Raw genomic sequence first — 23,388 nt, forward strand, 5'->3', positions numbered from 1 at the left:
AAAAAAATTGGTAAAAATGGAATACTCAAGTAAAAGTAATTAAGCTATACACAAGAATTAAATTTGTGGCCCCATCATCACCCCTATAAATAAATGCGTCTTCTCTATTTCTTGAATTAATATTTGAACGATTTAATTTTATTTAATTAAATAATTTTGAATGCATATACTATAAGGGTTCAGTTAATGTTCTTAAAAAATGTTGCCAATTCTGAATTCTGAAAGTTTTTATTTAGTATTACTACTTCAAAGTTTATGTTATTATGTATTGATTGTTTCAAATTCAACACACCGATGAGTCACCGACAACATAAGATGACTGCTATCACAGGAATGAGGAATGCAACATGTAATCTATATATACAGATAAATTTATGCAACGTCAATATTCAGGTTGACAGATTTTGATTTGATATTGTTTTTAAATAAATTTGAATGATCCATCGAGATTCTAAATTGATAGTAGTACTTAATTTTTATGCTCTAAAGTTTTATTGTGGTGTTCATCATTTTCAATTCACGGTCTTTTTACTGTAATGTAAAAAAATGTACTTCATGTAAAAGATACCTAGCTTGTTGCCTAAATAAAAGTGATTTATAAATCATATTACTTTTATTATTTTGTTAAAAGTTGGAAATTTGGAGTTGGGATTGAAAGGAAAGGGAGATGACATATTGCAATTTTGTAGGGTGCAATTAATTACATACCTACTGCTATGAATTTTATTAGAGTAATTTTTTATAAATAAAATTATTTGCTAATAATTTAGAATGAACAACGATGTATTAGGAATTTATAGTACTCAAAATATCGTGATTTGGGCCTAGTGGGCCCGTTTCTGAAATTGGGCCATTACACATCATATAGTCTGCAATACTGCTAATGCTTCTTTTTCTTTTACTAGTACGGAGTAGTATTTATATTTTATTTTTCTTCATATCATTGTGATTTAATACGATCTACTTCTTTTATGGAACAAATTTCACAAATTTAAGAATTGAAAGAAATAGAAATTTTGGATGAAAAATTGCTGTCAGAAAACCATGTTTCTCAAAATACTCCTTTTTCGCTCATTAAAAGTAATATATTTTTTGGTATAAAATTTTATGTAATGTTATTTGAGCTCTGACCCAAAATAAAGTAAAACGAGTGATATGTTTTCATTTAAAATTATGTGTTACTTTGAAGGAAACAAAGAGATTATATGTAAATATATATATGTGTGACCATAATATTTATATAATCAATATTTAATATAGTACTATTTATTTTATTTTTTTGTACCTTTAGTTTGATTTCAGTACTTTTTACTTATAGCTATTGATATTATTAAATGTACAAATATTGTATATATCTATAAATTTTATAGATATTAAATCTCAATTTACTTTATTAATCACTTTCAGCTATAGATGAAATGAATAAACTGAATTAGACTCAATTTACCATTTTAAGAAATTCCAAGTTAGTTGATTCATTTATATTTTTGACAAAAAGTAACCATTTGTTTTACTTTATTCTATCTTCATCTTTGATAGTTTATTCTCTTTTATTTTATTCTCTTTTATTTTATTTACTATCCACTTAATACACTATTCTTAAACTCCGTATTCAAAAAAAATGCCTCAATTAACACGGAACGGAAGGAGTATGATTTTTAAGTAATTTGCAGAATTAAATAAATATAAAAAATAAAATATACTCCAAAATATGCATGTAGAATAGAATATTTTTCCAAATATAGATATTGATTCAGTCATGCACTGTTGCTTCATCACCCCCACAAATAGGATCAAAATCACAATTTCTCAAACTCCAACGGCGAAGATTCCGACGAGTTACCGATGATATGGGTGGAATCAAATCCTTCTCCACCGCCATGCATGCGCTTGTTCACGCCACCATCAACTGAATTGACCACCTTTCCTCTTCAAATCAAACCCCCCCAAAAATCTCAGCTTCCTGCTGTCTTCATTCACTCTCATGGACAATTACACCTCTAATCCAGCTGTAGTCATCGACAACGGCACCGGGTAATTAATCACTCTCGTTGTATTCTATTCCGATACTGTTCGATGAAATGCCTCAACGAATTTTCAATTCATTTTTAGGTTCACGAAATTAGGCTTTGCTGGGAATGCAGAGCCGTGTTTCACAATCCCGACTGTAGTAGCCCTAAGCGATTCGATCACCAATCCGGCACGAACCACCACCGGCAAGGGGAATTGGATGGTGCAGCATAGTGCGGGGGTGATGGCCGATATGGACTTTTATATTGGGGAAGAGGCATTGTCTAAAGCTAGGGTTAGTGGCACTTATAACCTGATTAATCCGATTAGACATGGCCAGGTTGATAATTGGGATGCGATGGAGAGGTTTTGGCAGCAGTGTATATTCGATTACTTGCGTTGTGATCCGGAGGATCATTACTTTTTGCTGACCGAGAGCCCTTTGACAGCACCGGAGAATCGGGAGTATACTGGCGAGATCCTGTTTGAGACTTTTAACGTCCCCGGGCTATTTATTGGCGTGCAGCCAGTGCTTGCTTTGGCTGCTGGATACACAGACACCAAGGTTGGTATTCGCATAATCGTATTGCATGTTGATATCAAGTGCTTTGCTACTAGTGGAGTTGAATTATTACTTTGCTTAATTTGTTTTCAATAGAGATTGTGTTTATCTGCTATCTGTGCAGTTGTGTTATAGTGATTTTTATGAATTGCATTTTGTTTGGCCATATGAAAAGATAAGCATTGGATTGAAAATTTATTAATAAATCCTGGTATGGTAATATACCAATATGGAAGGAAAACTTTCATAAATTTGGTGTTAATGGCGGATCACATGGCACTATACCATTATCTGTGTGTTTGTATCTCCAATAGTTGATTAATTTTTCCTTTTTCTATCTCCAAAACTTTATAGCGTGAGATGACAGGAGTTGTTGTGGATATTGGGGATGGGGCTACTCATGTCGTGCCTGTTGCTGATGGTTATGTTATTGGAGGTAGCATTAGGTCAATTCCAATCACAGGGGAAGATGTAACTATGTTTGTCCAACAGCTCATGAAGGTAAGGTTTCTTGTATATCCATCTGTAGCAAAGTAGTAGTTTTTTGCTTCACTTTTAAGATAGTCTATGATGATGTCAATATCGATTAGGTTTGGTTGTTAAATGTTAAAAATCTGAAGCTGTCTGGCAGATGAAATAGTTCTTAGCAAAAATAGTGTTTAGATATGTCCTCTTATTCTTATTTGTTCACCACCATTGGTTTCTTTTGATTTCACTTTTTTGAAGGGCTCTTGTTTTTGTCATTTAGTTTTGCTGATATTGTTTTGTTTAGGAAAGAGGAGAGAATCTTCCACTTGAGGATTCCTTTGAAGTAGCCCGAAAAGTGAAGGAGATGTATTGCTATACTTGTTCTGACGTCGTCAAGGTATATCTTATAGATTGCCGATTTGAGGACTGGGTTTTGTGTCCCCTCCCCCTCCCCCTCTAACCCTCTCGGATTGGAATTGGTTATTGCTACTCCAATATTTGCTAAATTCGTGACAGAAGAATATCATATATGCTTGTTTCCTTTTTCATCTATGTGATGGTACTTGAACATTCTTAAGATATGCAGAATCTGGATATACGGTAATTTGAGTACAAAAATTTTCTAATGAGCTAATATCAATTGTCAAGTGCAGGAGTTCAATAAGCATGATAAAGAACCTGCTAAATACGTCAAGCAGTGGAGTGGTACTAAGCCAAAAACAGGGGCGCCATATTCTTGTGATATTGGCTATGAACGGTTCCTTGGCCCGGAGGTTTGCTTTCCTCACCATCTTTAAGCTAGTTGTCCAAGCAGCATTTTTCTCACCATGATTGACTTGCCAAAATCACTATTTTTCTGGACCTGCTTGGGTGATTCGCTGGTTCACTATTTTTTCAAAAATCTGCTCATTATCGAGTTTAACGTACTTTCAAGCAAATGAGAAATGTTGCTGAAGGTTCTTAGTCTTTCTTATGCAGGTCTTCTTCAATCCTGAAATTTATAGTAGTGAATTGAAAGCCCCTTTACCTGATGTGATAGACAAATGTATCCAGGCCTCCCCGATAGATACAAGAAGAGCCTTGTACAAGGTGATTCTGTTTTGCTCTTGATTGCCTCTTTCATTCATGATTTATTGAATCATCTGGTGTATTGTAGAATATTGTATTATCTGGAGGGTCAGCCATGTTCAAAGGCTTCCAGAAAAGGTTGCAACGAGATGTAAAAAAGATTGTTGATGTTCGAGTACTTGCATCAGATAATCAGCATGGTGGACGAGTACAGGTCGGCTATTAGGCTACTTCTATATTTACAATCTTGACGACTATTGAGGCCTTTTACCAATCTTGATTTTTGGCCAATGTTCTTCTCCAGGCCCAACTCTTGGAAGTAAATGTAGTTAGCCATCCTATCCAGAGATACGCAGTTTGGTTTGGCGGCTCAATACTTGCATCTACACCTGAGTTTTACACGGTATATGTTGTTATCGTTTTGGCTTATCCAAGAGTCGTAATATATCCTTATTGTGAATGTTAACATTGGCTAGCATCAGTAGACAAATATATGAATGTTGCATTTGTTTTATTTTTGATTCAGGCATGCCACACAAAAGCTGAGTACGAGGAATATGGAGCAAGCATATGCCGAACCAACCCATTATTCAAAGGGATTTGAAGACGAAACAAACTGATAGGCGGTGATATCCAGATGACAAGCGATGAAGGCTAGGCTACACTTCTCGGTCGCGTTTGCTGGATATATTGATATTTTTTGAGTCATTAAATTATTTTCAGGTAGGCTTACAGCATTGTTTGGTTGGTAGAAGAGTAAAAAAATGAGGTTAGAAAATTAATCTGTTTTTCAGAGTAGTGATTACATGTCACATAATTCTTATTGATGCATCTCAGATGGAAGTCTCAATCTGATGACAAAAAAATGTTCTTTTAACATAATGATATTTCATATACCATTAGGTTTTTGCGCGGGAAATGTTGGTGTCGTGAAATGACCCGTACCTACTAATTCGATTATGCGATTTTATATCGTGTGTGAGAAGAAAGAAAGGTGAGTGATTAAGCCCCCCGTAAACAGGCACATGCAAATTATAAATTAATAATATTGATTTTAATTGTTATTTACTAATTATTTATAAGTGAATTTTTTTAATATGTTAACAAAAATACATTTCCATAATTTTTTTCGTGTAATATAAATTTTCTAATGAAAAGAAGCTAGTAATATTATTTGATGTCATCTTAAAAATTATCTAAACTCAATATGACAATAAAATATACTCCTAATCTATTACTATTATTATACTCTATAAAAGAGCATATATGTTGTAGCAAAAAAACATAAAATTAATAGTACTATATGTTTTGATAAAGTAATAATATATACATATGCTTTTTTTCTAATTACTATTAGAGGGTTTAATAGATTATTAATATGTTAATTTGAAGCCCAACATTGTAAAAGCCCACGTTAGAATCCTATTAGCGCATCCTATTTTGTATACTCTTTTTTATTTTCTTTGGGTTATGATTCATAGCATATAAACAAACACTATTTTCCCTTCTTCTTTCTCGTTATCACTCTCTCCGAATTTAAAACCTTCAAACTTCACACCCATTGCGAAAATTTGGTATGAATTTTTATGTCTTATTCGTCTTGTATTCTAACATTAAATTGAATTGTATTGAAAGAGAAGAAAGTTTTTTCTGATTTGAATTGGTAGTATTTTTTAGTAATTGGATGCTCAAACTTAGAATTCACCACTTGAATTTGGTATATTTCATACTACTACTATTATTTTGTCTTAAAATATTGATCTAGTCGACTGATTCACATATGCTGTGCAGTTAGTAGAGATTTGCAAATAATCAAAATGTGCAGTTAAATTCCTCACAGCCATCCAATGTCTACCGAGGTAAGTTATGGGAGGAACATAATATTTCCACAATCAATGAATAATTAAAACTAACAAAACTTTTTGAACAACGATTTTGTTGCCAGTCATATTAAACCTACAGTCACGCTAGAGAATATTATATGATGAGATTTGTTCGTATCTTTCATATTATAGCATTGATATTTTCCAATGGAAAATCATCACCTACCTCATCATGTAATATTTTACTTGATTTTTCTTCAAGTTGTTCAACTTTTTTTTCTTCGAAAGTACTAATAGTCAATCTTGTGTGATGCAGCCCAAAGTTCTTTTTATCGAAATCAATTGCTGTGACAAATGCCGCAACACTGTGCAGGACAATGTTAGGAAAATGCCTGGTATTTCTTTTTCACTATTTTAAACTCAGTTCAACAAGTTCGGCTATAGGTTAAAGTTGAATCGAATAATCCTCAATAATATAGGTTATTTTGATTTTATTTATTTTACTAATCTAAATTCTTAATTGAATAATCAGTTTTTTATTTATTGTCTTTGATTATTAAGATAAAATATTTGAATTTAGGATTTTCGCTGTCAATATTTACTTTTTCAGCTAGGCTATATGTTTTAGCTATAAAGAATTGAATAATCGTTAATACTACTATACTATTTGTTTAATTTCCTCCACTTTTAGATTAAATTATGCATTTTGTTAATAATTCCCTATCATGAAGTTAATCGATCAATTTAGGCAAACACACACACTTATGCATCTCTACATAAAAATTATACAAATGTTGTGAAGATTTAAAATGGTGGACTAAACTGAATTCGGTTATCGGTTAACTGACTAACCCGCTTAATTTTCCTTTGGAGTAAGGGGTGGACAGCGTTGCGATAGATGAAAAAGAAAATCTCGTATATGTCTAGAATGCCCGACGTTGCTGAGAAAGGTCGCGAAGCTAGGCAAATCGGTCCAGCTTGTATCACCAGAGAAGCCCCCAATGAACCATGCTGATTCAAACCACAACAACAAATTCGAACCTCGTGGCGAAAAGGGGAAACAACACAGCAACTGTGGAGACGGCGGTCATAAGAAGGCGGAAGAGAAAGAGGAGCACAAATGCGAAGCCTATGTGCCCCCCGCGATTAGTCCTGTTGTGTGTAGAGATTATTGACCGCGTGGCAGCTGAGAATACGAGCAGCTTCTTTGACATGCCGTTTTATGGCGGAGGAGGGCCGTCTTACCAATATCCGATGGGGATGTATGGATGGCAACAGCCACCACCACAGTTTTTCATTCATCATGATCCATTCATTTTTCATTAGAGAAATCTCTACTTATTATTATGGGCATGGCTAGGCTAGTTTTCAACAAATGCACATTTGCTTTCTAATGTCATATGCCACCCCATGCTTTCCATTTAACTAAATAAACATCTGTTAAACATTTTGAATATGTGGTAGTATATTGTTTTGTTTGATTTCAGTGCCTACCAAAATGCTTGCAAGTTGCAACTCAACTAGGATTTATCATAATACATTGGTAATATTAGGATCAATTTAGTAGGAACTCTTCTATCTTCAACTTATTTTATCTAAATTGATGTTCTTATTATCATGTTTTACACTGTACTATCATCTCTTATACCAAATGAGACGAGGTTTTGATGCAGGTGCTGAGTGCGGAGTTGGACTTATGGCTATGGGCGTACGGCATCACCTGTCCTTCTCTTCAACCTCATCGGACACTCTCCATTTACTATTGAGTTTTGAAGGGAAGAGTTTGCTAGAGTTTTAGAGGTAACTTCGTAATTAGAGGTTAGTACTTAAATTTTGCAGCATAGTTTCTATTATTGTCACAGAGCTATAAAGATGAAAGTGGAATAATGTTGAATGGTTTTTCCTTATTATTATCGTTCCATCAACTATAAGCAATAATGTTACATTTTGCTCTATTTTTCTTTTAATTTTGTTTAGGGAATACTGTTTAGTGAGTTTATGATACAAACGATTGTTTAGTTTTTCACGTGGAAGCACTTTAAGGAGGCGTTCGCTTTCCTTCATATGAAAAGCTAAGAAATTAATCCTGGTCTCATTTGTAATGGTAGGGCCCACCTAAATGATTCTGTAAACCAGCGTTCGGTGTTCCAGAATTGTCTTCAGTATTGGAAATGTGTAAATTATTTTTTTGATGTTAGGATTTGTGTTAGGTTTTGTTTTTATTTTACTCTCTCCGTCCCATAAAAATATGGACAATGAAAATGGTATGGAATTAAGATATAATTGGTAAAGGGAGATGAGAAAAATGGTATGGTAAAGTAAGAGGGAGGAAGAGAATGCTTATTAAAGTAGTGTTAGTGGATAGTGAGACTTATATTATAAAATTGATATAACTTTTCAAAAATAGAATGCATATATTTTTGTGGGATGGACGAAAATAAAAAGTGCACATATTTTTGTGTGGCGGAGGGAGTATCGAATTCGAAACCAATTTGTTTTTACTTCAGCACGCATTTTTCACCAACTTTTCATTAGCAGGTTTTAGAACTTCAACTATACTGACCAAAAGATGCAATAATTGAAAAAATGACGACAATAGATTGGGTGATGATAAACAATCAAATTTTGTACAATCAAAATAAGTTTATATTAATAATTTGATGTATTAATTATATATTAAAATAATAAATGTACTATGTGGACAAGTTAAAAAGACTTATTAGCCTTTAACCTCATTTTTTATTTTTATATTTGAATTTCCATTCTATTGTTTTTAAAATTTGAATTAAAGTATGCACTAATTACATTTATAGTTCCAAAAAAGTAAAAAAAATTATACACAAATCATAAATATATGACCACAATATTATGCATTTTCCATGTACTATATATGCATTCATATATTTTAATTAAATGCATAAATAAACCTATTATTTTTTCAAATGAACTAGTTTTTGGTTGTATAAAATTTGGTCACATAGATTTGTTGTTTAGGATGCCATTGCTAACACAACCTCTCCAGTCAGAAAATATTACCAGCAAGTTTATTTGGCTCGGTTTGTATAAATTGGATTTCAATTGGTTTAATCAAACAATTTCATATACTAGTACATATTACTTTCTCTATACCTCATTTATTATCCATTTTCACTTTTCTACTATAAACAGTAAATAGAATCACATTACGTTAACTCATTTCACTCGTACATTTTATTATAAAACTAGTATTCCCTCTGTCCATGAAAAATAGTCTCATTTGTGGATGACACGAATTTTAATAAAAAAATTTTATATTAATGATCGGAAGCTAGAAGATGGACGGAGCATAATCACAAAAGCAACTCTGATAAACATAAAGGTGCAATATAGCTCGCCCTGTTTCCTGGTCAGTTTTTTGCTTGGTGGCTTTGATTGATGGTTGTTTAGTTTTTTGTTTTCTTTGTTTTGCTTGGAGGGTGCTTTTCCTTTGCTTGACTTGCTCTTTTTTTGTTTGAGGTTTTTTGCTTGTTTTTTTTGGACTAGTTTGTCGATACTGAACTTTGATTCATTTGCTACCGATCTCTAAGCGGTTTGACCCTTTTCTCTCTTATGAAAAGAAAAATGATCGAAAGATTTAAAAAGATGCTCTGCTTTCACAATAATACTGAATTTTTTTTGAGTCCCTCCTATAAGATCTGTATAAATACATAATACCATGAATATGAGTTTAAGGTATAGCGATGTATGCTTGAATGTTCTCAACAAGTAATGGTGCTTGGTGCATCTTTTATGAACATAAATAATTTGAAACTAAAGTTGGGCTTAATATTATTATTCTGAGTCGGCCCAAACCAAATTTATGTGGGCCATGAAGTTAAGCATATGCATATTTGATATTTCTATTTTTGTATAGTTGAATAATATAACAATTATTAAAAATCAAAAACAAAAATAAACAAATAACTGACAGACACGAGCCAAACTCAAATTTATAGACTTGATTTTTCTCTCTCTCTCTCTCTCTAACAAACCATGATTTAAGAGCTTTCCTTCCGAATTTAATCTTTGTTTTTGTTTGGATTGAACATGATTTTTCATGTCCAATAAACACAATCTTGGAAACAAACTAAATATATCAACTAGCTAAATGGTACTCCCTTCGTTCACGGAAGATTGTTTAATTTAGGATTAGCACTAGTTTTAATTTTCAAATGGTAAAAATAAGAGAAAGAAATTGAATAAGTAGGTAAAACAGAAGAGATAAATAGAAAAAAAAAAGTAGGCTAATTTTGGTAAATTGTTTAAAATAATGAAATTCACATACAAAATGGTTTAAGTAATATTTTGAAGATAATGGGCTTCTAAAATAATTGAACACACGGATTTGTACAATATTAACTTTTAAGTATTGAAAGATTGATTGGACAGCCAATGTTTAGAGAGACATTGTAGGGCATTTTATATAGTGGATGTCAATATATTATTAATCTTTTTCTCTCCCCTTCTACTTTAAATAATGTGGATTAGCTAATATAGCTCATTTTGTATTTTGTATAAACAATTATTTGTTTTATTTTTAAATAATTTGGATTTGCCAATGTGAGGTCATTATTTATTTATTTATTATCCTTTTTCGAGATTCTCTTTGGTAACAATTTTGTGATGAATAGTACATCATTACAACTATATGGTTTTGTATCTTTGTTAAAAGTAATAAGCTAACTAATTAACTTTGTAATAGTCTCAAGAAAACATGGTAAAAGTGTCAGCAATTGTCCACCATTATCGAAATCTTATAAAATTAATCATTTAAATTTCAATGCTCAAGACTAACAAGACAAGTGATCACATACTCCAGGCACTACGTGCAATCAAAACTTTTTTTCAACTTTTTTCTTTCTTTCTCTTTTAAGTAATTTCAGTTGAGTCTTGGGTTCTTCTATTATAAAATGATTTTGCATGAATCCATCCATTATTTTAACATTTAATTTCATGGAAATCAAGAAAGAATGAAAGAATAGAATGCATTGTTCTCGAAAATTAGAGCACACAGATATGTGTGTTGCAGTCATGCATGCTTCTGCCTAAATTGAATTTTTATATACTGCGAAAGCAAAAAAAATTGTCTCCACTTTTTTTTATCATTATTTCTTAGGCATAATCATCGAAACTCTTAACTAATTAATAAGAGTAGCCAATTCTTTTAGATCTTAATTAATTTTATATTTTTCATTAATTCAAATAACTTTTGTTATGTTTGATTTTTCCAAGTTTCATAATTACCACTTCTAATGATGAGCATCGAGTAACAAAATCAACAAATAAAAAATGTACATCCAAAAAATTTTAAGAAGAAAAGTCACATCATGGTATTATCAGCTAACTGTATCCATCAAAGGAAATCGCTCTCCCGCCAAATCGAAATCAAGAAAGAAGTTTCAACCAATAACCATAAACTACACGTCAAAGCATTCACTAGTCAAACAAGCCGAGGAAAAACATACTACCACAAATGCAAAAATATGCAAATAATTAAATAATGAAAAATACTTCTAATATATATTTTAATATAATTAATACTACTATATTATTCACCATAATATTTTAATATTATACTACTATGATTATTCACCATTCATGTAAATATATTAGAGAAGCAATAAAGTAAAGTAAAAGGCACAAATAATTGTTTGGTATGAGTTGTCCTTTTAAATGACAGAAAGCGAAATGGTAGTTTATTTGGACGGATTAGAGATTCCACTAATTATCATCATTAGTGGCATTATCCTAGGTTAGACTAATTAACGTTGTAAACTGACTACTTAGTCACTGTCAATAGTTTCATAATAGTGTCACCCGTAATTCGTGATCACGCCTAACCACCGCGTATTTACCTTCTTGCCCCTCAAATTAATAGTACATGGTGTACTACTCTTGCCTATTCTGCAATTACGACACGACACTATACGATAAGATTAAAAGTCGGCATATTAGAAACGAATCTGACCTATTAAACGATTATATTTTATGATTGATTATATATTATTATATTATGTTTAGTTTATGAGATTGAATTTCATAATTTAATACTCCTAAATAGATAATTATATAATAATAAATTATAATAATTGAATGACACCTATATTTATCTTAGACTCAGAAAATTGACAGCCTTACATCTAATTTCTCATCTTTCAAGAAATTGCATGTACATTTTTTCTTAAGGTTAAAGTGTGTTCAAACTCGACTCGACTAATAAACCAAACCAATAGCCCACACGTTTGTTAGTTTTGAATTTTAAATCATGGTGGCAATTTAACTAATGATTAAAATTTTATTATAATAACCTCTATCCAATTTTTCTCACTAGTAGAATCGTTATTTATTTATGTTGATCGAAAATGAAACGTTGACGTGCCTACAAATTAACCCTCTAACATTATTTCACATAGATGCCACCACGTCAATATTCTTGCATAATCAACAAAGATTAGATTGGAATAAAAGTCTTACTAAATTTTAATATAATGATTGAACACTTTATCAAAGTGCCGTAAATTGATAAATTAAAGTGGTCGTTGCGATTTGCGAGTAATCAAATATTTGATTCCCGCTCTCCAAAACACTTCGACAAAACCTTGACTTGATAATGAAATTTAAGTTTGAACTTGGATTTTAAAATTATAATAATATGTTCAAATCGATGAATTAGATAATAAATAAAATATTTGATTCTCGCTCTCCGAAACACTTCGAGAAAACCTTGACTTGATCGATAATGAAAATTTAAATTCAGGCTTGAATTTTACAATTATAATGATATTTTTTATTCAATGAGTTAGATTAGATTGAATATTGTAGAAGGAGTTTGATAGTTAATTTCGTAACAATATCATGTAAAATTATTTTAAATTGATAAATTTCGAGTGAACAGACTATTTCATATTACTTCTTTAGTTTAAGAAAATTCATCTCATTTTTCATATTTTAATATATCAAAAAAATAATCTCATTTCTATTTGTATAAACTTTTTAACCATTTTTTCTCTTTTCAATTTTTTTTTTATTTTTCATGCTTTATCAATTATTTTATACTCCATATTTATATACGTTTCTTTGAAACTATTTATGTTAAAGATACTAGTATTACTTCTGTCCATAAAAGTGAAACATTTTCTTTCGGGATTGTCTTATTAAAAATAATACTTCATCTATCCCGTCGAAGATGATCCACTTTTATTTTTAATTTGTCCCAAATAAGATTGATCCATTATTAAAAATAAAAACATTTTTACTCTATTCTATTCTTTCTTCCTTACTTTATTCTATCCATTTAATATACAAAATACAGTTGTATAAAATCATGTGACACCCTAAAAATGTGTCATCTTCTTTGGGACGAATGGAGTACTACATTTTTAAAGTGGAAACAACATCATCTATATATTTTTTTTCTCTTATTTTATTTTTTCTTTAATAAAAAATAATACCATATAAAATCTCGTACAAAAAATTAATTTTTTTTTTGGATTGATGGAGTATATAATAAATGGTGGGACACTTATTTTGAGGGCCAACAAATTTGATACACAGGGCCAAGGGGGTTCGAATTGAAGATAAAAAAAAGTTGGATAAGGTTACTACGTCAAGTGGGCCCCGCACCACATTCCTGCACCGGCAACGCGTGCTGCCATGTCCCAATTCGTACATCATCATTCACCAATTCAATTAATCAAAATATCATAACAAAAGGTATGCAAATATGTTAAAGAAGTCTTTTTTTTATAATTATTTTAGAGATAAAATCAACATCTTTTAAATGAGTCATTTTCTTAATTATCCGATTTTTTATTATATTAGAATTTGAATATTTCGAAGTAGTTGTACTATAATTACGTGTATTAATAAAGTAAAACAAACTAAGTAAAGAATTAAAACAATAAGACATTGTTAATTAAATTAACAAATGAAATTAGATTCGTAACATATAGTATTAAATAATTGCTTACGTGGAGAAGTAAATTGCAGGGGAAAATGAAATCTGAACTGTATTTGGTGTACCTCTTCCAATGAGAAAAATAATGGTAAAATTATGTAAATATTTGTAAAAAAAATCGTTTTTTGTCACAGACAGGATAATCATAACGTATAGAAAGACAAATTGATATGACTTCCCTCTTTAATTGGAAACTATTCATTTTCTTATTTTAGATTCTTCTTTTTTTCCACCCACTAAATTCAATATGTTTATAACAATGTGAATTTTTAGGTTTTTAAATTTATATTCATTTGCTCATAATAAATAAATATCTAAGTCCACCTCCCTCTCTCCACGTTAGTGGTGTTTCGATCTTTCTAAATATATTATTATCACAAAATCCAAACAGCTGATTCATTCACGGAATAAAATTACCTCATCCAATATGTTACAGGCATCATAATTTAATGCACAAAATTATACTAATAAATTACTCAACATAAGATTATTGGTTGTCACTTGTTAATATATGAAACTTGTCTTTTGTGAATTCATTTATATATTTGGATCTCATAACAAGCTAAATGAGTCTCGATCCAATCGTTCTGTCATTTATTTGTTTTATTATATTAGTCTGTCTTATTGTATTAGATATTATATAGTTTCAACATTAATCATGTAATATGCATTCGTTAGTTGACTCAATTACCTCAAAATATTAAAAAAAAATGTAAATTAAATAGCAGTTCAATTCATTAATGTTTCATTACAGTATCATAATCCAACTCATTCCAATTTTTTAAATATAATTTTACATTATTTTTGCATATATGTTATGGTGTTTGATCTGTCATAATGTTGAGTGATCATGGGTTGGACATGCTTTATTCTTTTCTTTTTAATTTTTTTGTATCTGGTATAAAATTTGGTATAAACTGACACATGCAAAATCATGGTATTGACAAAATAAAGTTCACATGATTGACTAAAATCTAATCAGTTTAAATGTTTTTTGTCCTTTGATAGATGTACCTAATACTACTTTGATGACATCTTTGTCACAATCTTGGGATCGATAGACCCTTTTGAACTTTAATCTAAGATATTCGGTCATAAATTTGAATTTAATGTGTTCATGTTGATTTAATTTAACTTGATGTCAGTGGCGGATACAGAAATTTTATTCTGGGGGTATAAAAAATGTATGGCAAATAATCACATCACCTATTAAAAATAAAATAATACTAACTATAAAAAAATCCGTCCACCCAATTTAGTTGAGTCGTATTCCTTTTTTAGATGTCCCGATTTAGTAAACTCATTTTATTAGTAGAGAAACAAAACATATAGTCGCTCTTACTTTATTTTATATATCATACTATAATTGCTCTTAACTCTACTTTATTCTCTTTTTTATTTTATTTTATCTTCATTTATTTTGTATAACACAAATTTTTAATATTTATGCCCAAAAGAAACGCTTTAATTAAATTAGGACGGAGAGAGTAGTAGTGTAACCAAATTAACAAGCTATATTCGTAAAAATGACTATTATATCCGCAAAACAAAATAATAAAAAAATAAAGTACTATAAAAATATACACGCATACTAGAATTATTTTAAAACAATCATACTAAACCATTAAAAATATCATTGAAATAAAAATTAAATTGCAAACTATCACATAAGAATATAATTCAGCTAAAAGAAAAATGCTATAAACTACAATATAGATCAGATCAATTAAGATTGAAATAGAGATGATATCGTTAATTGGAAAGAAAGTGGCAGCAGGAGGAATCGAACACGAGTTCAAAGGACTGTCACTCAACTCCAAGCCAATTTTAGATCTAAACATTTTTTTCAATAAAAATCAATGACATTATTAACACTGTATTTATAGTATCGCAAATATATCCTGCATTTGTAGAATCTATATTAAATTGTACTCCATTAATTAAGTGATCTTTTAAGATTGGTATAGCTTTAAGATAACGTTATAATTCTCTTATTAATTGGACTATATATATTCATGGCTTGTCCAACTCTAGATGTGCCACGTGGTCCAATGTTAGTGTTTTAATATACTGACCCACTTATTATATAGTACTACATAAAAAAGAACTTGTAATTAACTGGCTGTATGTATCAATAAATTGAAGTAGATACACTTCATCTTATTACGTGTGTTATCTTTAAATATTGTATACTTATTATGAAAAAAAAGATTTTTTGTCTGTGGACAAAGAGTAAAAAAATACTCTCTTCATTATTTTCTTTAAAATTACAAACAAGAAGGACACAATCTTGACAATACTAAATTAAAATGAGTTATTGGGTGCATGTAGGGATGTCAATTTAGCCCGCAACCCGTGGGCTGACCCGAATAGCCCGCCAAATTTATAGGGTTAGGGCTGAAAATTTCCAGCCCGATAAAATTACAGCCCGATTAGCCCGCACCCGATTAACCCGCAACCCGTTAGGGCCAGACCCGAAAACCCGATGGGCTGGCCCGAAAACCCGATAAAATTTATATTGTTCTATTTGTTTGACTCTAATTTGACACTTCATTGATTATTTTATAATACAAATTACTGAAAAAATAACTTTCCATTTTATATATTAAATATATATATTATATATTAAGTTTTTATTAATATAATAATAGATAAATGAATTAGAAACTTCAAATTCACTAAAAAAATATATTTAAATTTCTAAACATGCTTTAAAATTTCTTGATGTTTATGTTTTATGTTGCATAAATCTCAAATATTAGTATTTGATCATGTTAATATTTGAGTTTACGCATATATCTCAAATTTATCATAATTAAATATTTTACATTTTATAAATATAACTAATTTTCACCATTATTTATTGGATTGATCGCATATTAATTTTATCGGTAGCAACCCGATTAACCCGATGGGCTAGCCCGAAACCCGAGCTTTTAGGGTTAGGGCTGAACTTTTATAACCCGAAAAAATAACAACCCGATTAGCCCGCCCGAAACCCGGTGGGCTGACCCGATTGACATCCGTGCATGTGCTTCTCTTTGTCAGGCTACGCTGTTACTTTGATGATTTGTGATGAAATCACACATAGCAAATAAATTTCATAATATATACCAAAGATTCGTGATGAAATGTCATCACACAATACTTTATTATATAGTTGAATTATTCGATTCTCTCATTACATGATTTCTTCTCTTGTTTTGTTATTAGTAAAATTGATAAAGCGGAGAAAAGTACTCCTAATAAAAATTAATTATTTTTTATTTTCTATTTTACTATTAAGAGATCAAAATATTAAATAGATGATATTAATTGTGAATGGAGGGATTAGTAATTTTAGAATAATGAATAAAGAAATACCGCTTTGTGTGGTGGATATGGCCGTCAGGGCATCTCTCTCTCTCTCTCTCTCTCTCTCTCACACACACACACACACACACACACACACACACAAAGCTTGAAATACACATAGCAGTGGGATATGTTTGGCATGCCCTCATCATTCACATCAAAACCCTCATTACCAACAAACAACTGTTTTGATTTCTGTGACTACTAATTTAACACAAATTCTTCTGCTCTCTCTGTCCAAACACACACACACACACACACACACACACTTTGAGTATATATATATATATATATATACGGCGGCAGTATATGCCAAAAGGCTAACAACATTGTGTGTCACCACAAAAGAAGATCAACTTGTTCAAGCTGGACCAAATCTGATCACACAGACAGACACAAATATCTGATTTTCCAAGTTCATCACACTCTTCCTGGTAAGAAAATTCCTCTATATGTCTGAAAAAACCAACCCATTTTGGTTGCTCAAAATCCTTTGTTCTAAAATTTCTTTAACTGGGGTTATGTGTAAATCATCATAGAAGTACAGATTTTCTCCCCCTTTTATTGAAAATTCTGTAGTTTTACAGATTTTTGAGTAGTATTATTTCTTCTTTTCTCAATCTTTGGATAGCATGAAGTTTACTTTAATTTTTTGGATTCTTATGAAATTCATAAATTGGTAAATAGTACGCATAATCTATCAAAAAGTAATATTGGCGATTGTGATAAAAAAACAAACAAATGCAGTCCAATTATTCCCAACGAAATATCTAAAATAGTAGCTTCTTATGTAAACGATGATAAGAAATAGATATTTTTCGTTTGTCAATAGTTATTATGGACCAAAACATTATCGTAACAAATAAATGCTCATTAAAAATATACATATATAGATTAAAAAACATGTGGGTTTTCACATCTATGGCCTCACTGGCTTGAAACACAGCTTTCATCATCATGTGCCCATTTTTAGCAATTAATATCTGAATTTATGGTGTTTTTTCATGCTTCAGGTGGGGAGAGATATATATTCACAACAAGAATATATTAATCAAACCAACACAGAATATATCTTAGGTTTCAAGAATCAGATTTTATGAATCAGTTCGACAAGGAAAACATGAAAATGGCCATGCTCAAGCACGAGGAAACATTTCGAGAGCAGGTAATTAATTAAATATTTTTATTCCTACTAAAAAAATTTATGATCTTGAAAATTTAAAATTCAATTTTTTTTCTTCGATTTGTTGCAGGTTTATGAGCTCCATCGCCTGTATCGAATACAGAAAATGCTGATGAAAGACATGGCGAAAAACGCGCGATTGGATAGGAGTAGCACCACGACTAGTATGTGTAACGGGCTGGAGCCAAGGCCCGAACGGGCCTCGGAACTGGTTGGAAAATGTGGAATTCCGGAGATGGGATACGATGATCAGACTGATCTTGAGCTGACTTTGGGCCCGAGAAGTTTCTACGAGAAGAAAGTGTCCGGGCCGACAACGGGGTCGAGAAGCCCGTCATTAAAATGGGGGCCCGAGACTCCGGTTTCGAATAGCCCGCCTTGGCTATTCCATGCCCTCAGTCTAAATATGACATGATCATAATTTTCATCTTAATTATCATAAGTAGGAGTAATTTGTTACTATTATTACATGTACTGATGATTCTCATGTCAATGTGATTGTAATTGGATTTCAATTTTAAGAAATCTTATTTTAGTTCTCATTTACTATCCCATGATTCTTTCTCTCTCTCTCTCATATAATTGATGAGTTGAGATGATATAGATTATCTGGACATTAGTTAGCTAGGGAAAATATATGGTGGGAATCCCTAGAGTTAAGCATTGTCCCACATGACTCACATGCTGATAAGACTTGCCAACTATATATATGTGTGTCATCGCTTGATTATGATTATACCTAAGAATTTGTCCTAACCCTATTTCCTATACACACTCTAAGGGCACCCGCAACGCGGGCCGTGGCCGTCGCGGGTTCCGTTCCGGCGGAACGGTTCGCCGGCGCGACGCGTTGCGGCTCGCCAATCCGTTCCCAGGCCGTCCCCATTCCGTGCCGTGAGCCGTGCCGGCGAGACGCGGCACGGCTTGTTCCTCCACGCGCGCCGCCGCTGCCTGCGAGACGTGGCCGCCCCTGCGTCGTGCGTGACGCCCACTCGCCGACCCGCGAGTGGGCGTCGTTAATTATGACGCAATAAATCATTTTTTTTTTAAAAATTCGAATTTTGTAAAAAAAAAAAAATTAAAAATGTGTAAACGGTCATATGACCGTTTTTTATATCCGTTTAACATTTTTTTTTTATTTTTTTTTTATTTTCTTATTCTATAAATACACCTAATTTCATCTTCATTTCACACAACTACACATCTATTCTTCCTACATCAACATCAATTTCTCTCCAATTTTCATATTCAATCTCTTCACAAAATGTCCGGCGACGGCAATTACGGTGGTGGCGGCGCCGGTGGGTGGGATCTCAACGCGTTCGGCGATTGGGAGACCATGTACAACACACTTGGTGGTTCTGGGTCGTCGACGCCGGGCACCCAGGGGTCGGCGACGCCGGGTGGGTACCAACCACCCACTTTCGATGTGGATGCCTACGCTCGACCCTCCGGCTCGCGGCTTTCCCAGAGTTTGTCCCAGATTCGGGAGGATATCCCCGTTGAACCCACCCAGGGAGGAGGCCGAGGCGGTGGAAGCTCCAGGGCTGCGTCTGAGGCACCCGAGGAGGAGGAGGAGGAGGAACCGGAGGATCTGGGCCGGCATCCCTACACCAATGAAGAAACAAAGGCGATGTACACCGCCTGGCTCACCGTCTCGTACGATCCCATCGTCGGGAATCAACAAGCCGCCAAGTGCTTCTGGGAAAAGGTCCGTGATGTTTACCACCAGACTAAGCCGAAAGGGGCCCGGAAGCGCAAATATACAATGCTCCGTGCTCACTTTGGCCGAGTCGACCTACAGGTCAAAAAATTTTGCGGCATCTACACGGCCGAAGCGGCGAACTACCAAAGCGGAGCTTCGGGCGCCGACATTCTGAGGGCGGCTTTGCGCGTCTTCTACCAGGACACCGGTGTACAGTTCAAATATGTTGATATTTGGCAGCTCGTCAAGGACGAGGAAAGGTGGGCCGGCGGTGTCCGCTCGAGCTCGGGCTCAACCTCAAAGCGCACGAAGCACACGGCGACCGGCAACTACTCGTCTGGTGACACCGGTGAGGCCGGCGAGGGTGAACCGCAGGTGTTTGGGGGTACGGGGGATCCAACGCCCGGCGAATACGGGGGATCCAGCGTTGGGCGCCGTCGGCCGCAAGGGACGAAGGCGGCGAAGGCGGCTAGAGCGAGGAAGGGCCAAGGCGAATCAAGCCAGTCGGCCTCGGGATCGGGCTCGCGGGGACGCTCGGACACACTTATGGTGGCGTACATGACCGCCACAATGGCGGACACTTCCCGCTTCTCGTACGCCCAATTCACGGCCTGGTGGAACGGAATTGTTGCTATGGCAGCACATCTTGACCTTCCGACTCCCCCTAAACCTCGACCGCCTCCGGAGGATGATTCGCCGGCAGAGTAGTTTTTTAATTTTCCCACGTTTAATTGTGTGTTTTTTATTGTGTGTTTTTATTTTTTTAGGATTTTAATTGTGTGGTTTTTATTTTTTTAGGATTTTAATTGTGTGGTTTTTATTTTTTTTAAGTTGTAGTTGTAATTTTTTTTAATGTTGTGTGTTTTTTAATCAAGTGTGTTTGTTTTTTATTAAAGTGTGTTTTTTAATTGAATTGAGTTGGAAATAAAAAAAATGAAATTGAATGAATAGTAATTTAAGGAACGGTTAAGGAACGGTTAAGGAACGGAGGGTTGCAGGTTCCGTTCCTTAGTTAAGGAATGGAGTAAAAAAGTACAGTGGGGCCCTCAAATAGTGGTTTAAGGAACGGTATAGGAACGGTATAGGAACAGCGTTGTGGATGGCCTAATTACCACGACCAAATGATGCATTAACAACAAGTTCAAAAGGTCGACGTCTTAGAATGACTCAAAATTCACACGATGAATGAGCCGAGAAATCGAACTTAGCTCTCCACTGGCTAACGAGTGTTGATGCATTATGGATTTTAGCCATCAAACAATGTTTGAGAGGCGAAAATGTCATTTTACTGTTTTTCCTGATTTTAACTTAACTACCATATTTTCTTTCTCAATTGTTAGAGGTTTTGGACCTCATATAAACAGTAGGGGAAATCGTTTCGTAGTCAGTTTTTAATTTGATGTAATAAATTTCATTGTCGAGGAGCTTGGATTTCTTAGAATTCTCTATCAATCAATAGTACATGCATGGCACCAATATTAATTCATTAAAGAAATAGAAAAGATTAAGACGCTTGAAGAATATAAATAAAATCTGCATACGATATTGAGATTCAACCCTTTATTGTTTCGATTGGACTCAGATAATCACATTCTAGCCGTTTGCTTCAACGGCATAGAAACATTTTACTATATGCTGAGTTTGACAAGGAAAAAAGCGATGGATATGATCGAAGGGAATCCAAATTGATCTATTATTGAGGGGGGCCATTATACTCGTGGACATACTATCAAATAAACCATAATCCAATCTTCATAAACACGATAATAAAGTACTCCATATTATGATAAAAATTGGATTTAGAAAGTGGTATATATAGTGTTAGACAAGATTTAGACAATGGAGGGGCTTGATCTAGATAAGCCTGCGGTACTTCTTCCACATAGGTTCTTTTTAAATAAAAAAAGTGTGTATGATGTTGATTTCACGCCTACCACATGGGAACTAATTTTGAATTATTATATTGAGTTTAAATATTTGATGTGTCTGCCACCAAGTGAACATTAGATTCTTGTGCAATTAAATAAAATGAGGTTCAATTATGTACATGAATGTGTCTTGATCAGCGTCAGATCTGCACCGTCCTTTGCAGTTTCTTTAAGCTATATACGAGTGGGCAAAGAGAAAAAAATATTGATAGGGTCCAACAACTCTTATCAAGATTAAGTTAATGTAAAAATTATTATTTTTTCACTAAAATAAAGAGCTATTTTGGGATGTTTCATAGTAATAATTTCATTTTATTTTTGATAAGTGAGACTAACATTTTATTAAGTCATTTCAATCACATTTTTGCTATAAAATCAGTATGAAAGAGGAACTTGCATTTCACCAGTTCATAACACTCATTAAAATTCATGCAAATGGGATTTGCTATGGGAAATGAAAGGAGTATAAATAATTAAGTACTACTCCCATTCTCCGCAAAAGAAGTCTCATTTCTTTTCAGCACGAGTTTTAAAAAATGTTAAAAAAGTGGATGGAAGAAAATTAGTAGAATAGATGTCTCACTTGTATATATTAATTTAAAAAGATATGTGAGTGAAATGAGTTAATGGAATGTGATGACTCTTTGCCATTTACAGTAATTATGAACCGTGACTCCTATTCGCGGACAAAGGGAGTATATTATAGTCTATATTATTTGAAGAGATTAAAGTAATGAATAAAGAAATGAGTAGTGGATGTTTGGTGTTGAAGTACATCTAGCTAGGGTTCCACTTTCCACCATGTTTACACAGCCGGTCAAGTTGGACTACCAACATTGCAGCATAGATATGGACAACCAAGAAGTTAAGGATGCTATTCTGTTTGATTTTTGTACGTGCCTATCTACTTTGTCTTGGTAGAGTTGGCGAAATATATATGTACATATTAAATTATGACATACTATAACTATAGGAAAGATGAAGACGTGAAACATATAGTAAGGACTAAGGACTATTATATTTAATTAGTAATAAATAGTTAATTCACATCTTAATCTTGAATTATTCATTTTGAAGTATGATTAATTAATTCTCATTTAGTAGAATTTAACAAGATGATTATTGATGAAGTTATCCACTACTGCCTGGTTAAAATTCAGGCCAACTCAAGGCCCGCTATAAACATACAAAAAGTGTGTGGTTGGTTTGGGCCTTTAGATCTGTTTTGCCGATGCTCTTGGTTCATATTGAGGCCCGATTTAATTAAGTGTGCTGACAATCCACAATTAATGCCAATTTAAATTTGTTATGT

General features: G+C 33.0%; 2 protein-coding genes across 2 annotated transcripts; both read left to right on the forward strand.

Moving 5' to 3' along the window:
• Positions 1–1,772: 1,772 nt before the first annotated feature.
• LOC121768297 (actin-related protein 3-like) lies at positions 1,773–7,954 on the forward strand. The gene is made up of 13 exons (XM_042164750.1): positions 1,773–2,034; positions 2,113–2,575; positions 2,927–3,073; positions 3,345–3,437; positions 3,694–3,813; positions 4,019–4,129; positions 4,197–4,322; positions 4,413–4,511; positions 4,635–4,831; positions 5,012–5,102; positions 5,900–5,967; positions 6,248–6,326; positions 6,809–7,954. Exons 1-9 carry the CDS (start codon positions 1,985–1,987, stop codon positions 4,710–4,712), a joined length of 1,287 nt encoding a protein of 428 aa, XP_042020684.1. The 5' UTR covers positions 1,773–1,984; the 3' UTR covers positions 4,713–4,831; positions 5,012–5,102; positions 5,900–5,967; positions 6,248–6,326; positions 6,809–7,954.
• Positions 7,955–17,296: 9,342 nt separating this feature from the next.
• On the forward strand, positions 17,297–18,985 carry LOC121767492. The gene is made up of 3 exons (XM_042163768.1): positions 17,297–17,694; positions 18,274–18,425; positions 18,514–18,985. The coding sequence occupies exons 2-3, from the start codon at positions 18,357–18,359 to the stop codon at positions 18,856–18,858; spliced, it is 414 nt and encodes a 137-aa protein (XP_042019702.1). The 5' UTR covers positions 17,297–17,694; positions 18,274–18,356; the 3' UTR covers positions 18,859–18,985.
• Positions 18,986–23,388: the final 4,403 nt, after the last annotated feature.

Source organism: Salvia splendens, chromosome 15 (assembly GCF_004379255.2).
Source record: "Salvia splendens isolate huo1 chromosome 15, SspV2, whole genome shotgun sequence".
Lineage (NCBI taxonomy): Eukaryota > Viridiplantae > Streptophyta > Magnoliopsida > Lamiales > Lamiaceae > Salvia > Salvia splendens.

Excerpts from the sequence above, each read along its gene's own strand:
- LOC121768297 (XM_042164750.1), top strand. The coding sequence starts at position 1,985 with ATGGACAATTACACCTCTAATCCAGCTGTAGTCATCGACAACGGCACC. Across the intron at positions 2,576-2,926 it reads CTGGATACACAGACACCAAG|CGTGAGATGACAGGAGTTGT; the intron begins GTTGGTATTCGC and ends AAAACTTTATAG. Across the intron at positions 4,130-4,196 it reads CAAGAAGAGCCTTGTACAAG|AATATTGTATTATCTGGAGG; the intron begins GTGATTCTGTTT and ends GGTGTATTGTAG.
- LOC121767492 (XM_042163768.1), top strand. The coding sequence starts at position 18,357 with ATGAATCAGTTCGACAAGGAAAACATGAAAATGGCCATGCTCAAGCAC. Across the intron at positions 18,426-18,513 it reads AGGAAACATTTCGAGAGCAG|GTTTATGAGCTCCATCGCCT; the intron begins GTAATTAATTAA and ends GATTTGTTGCAG.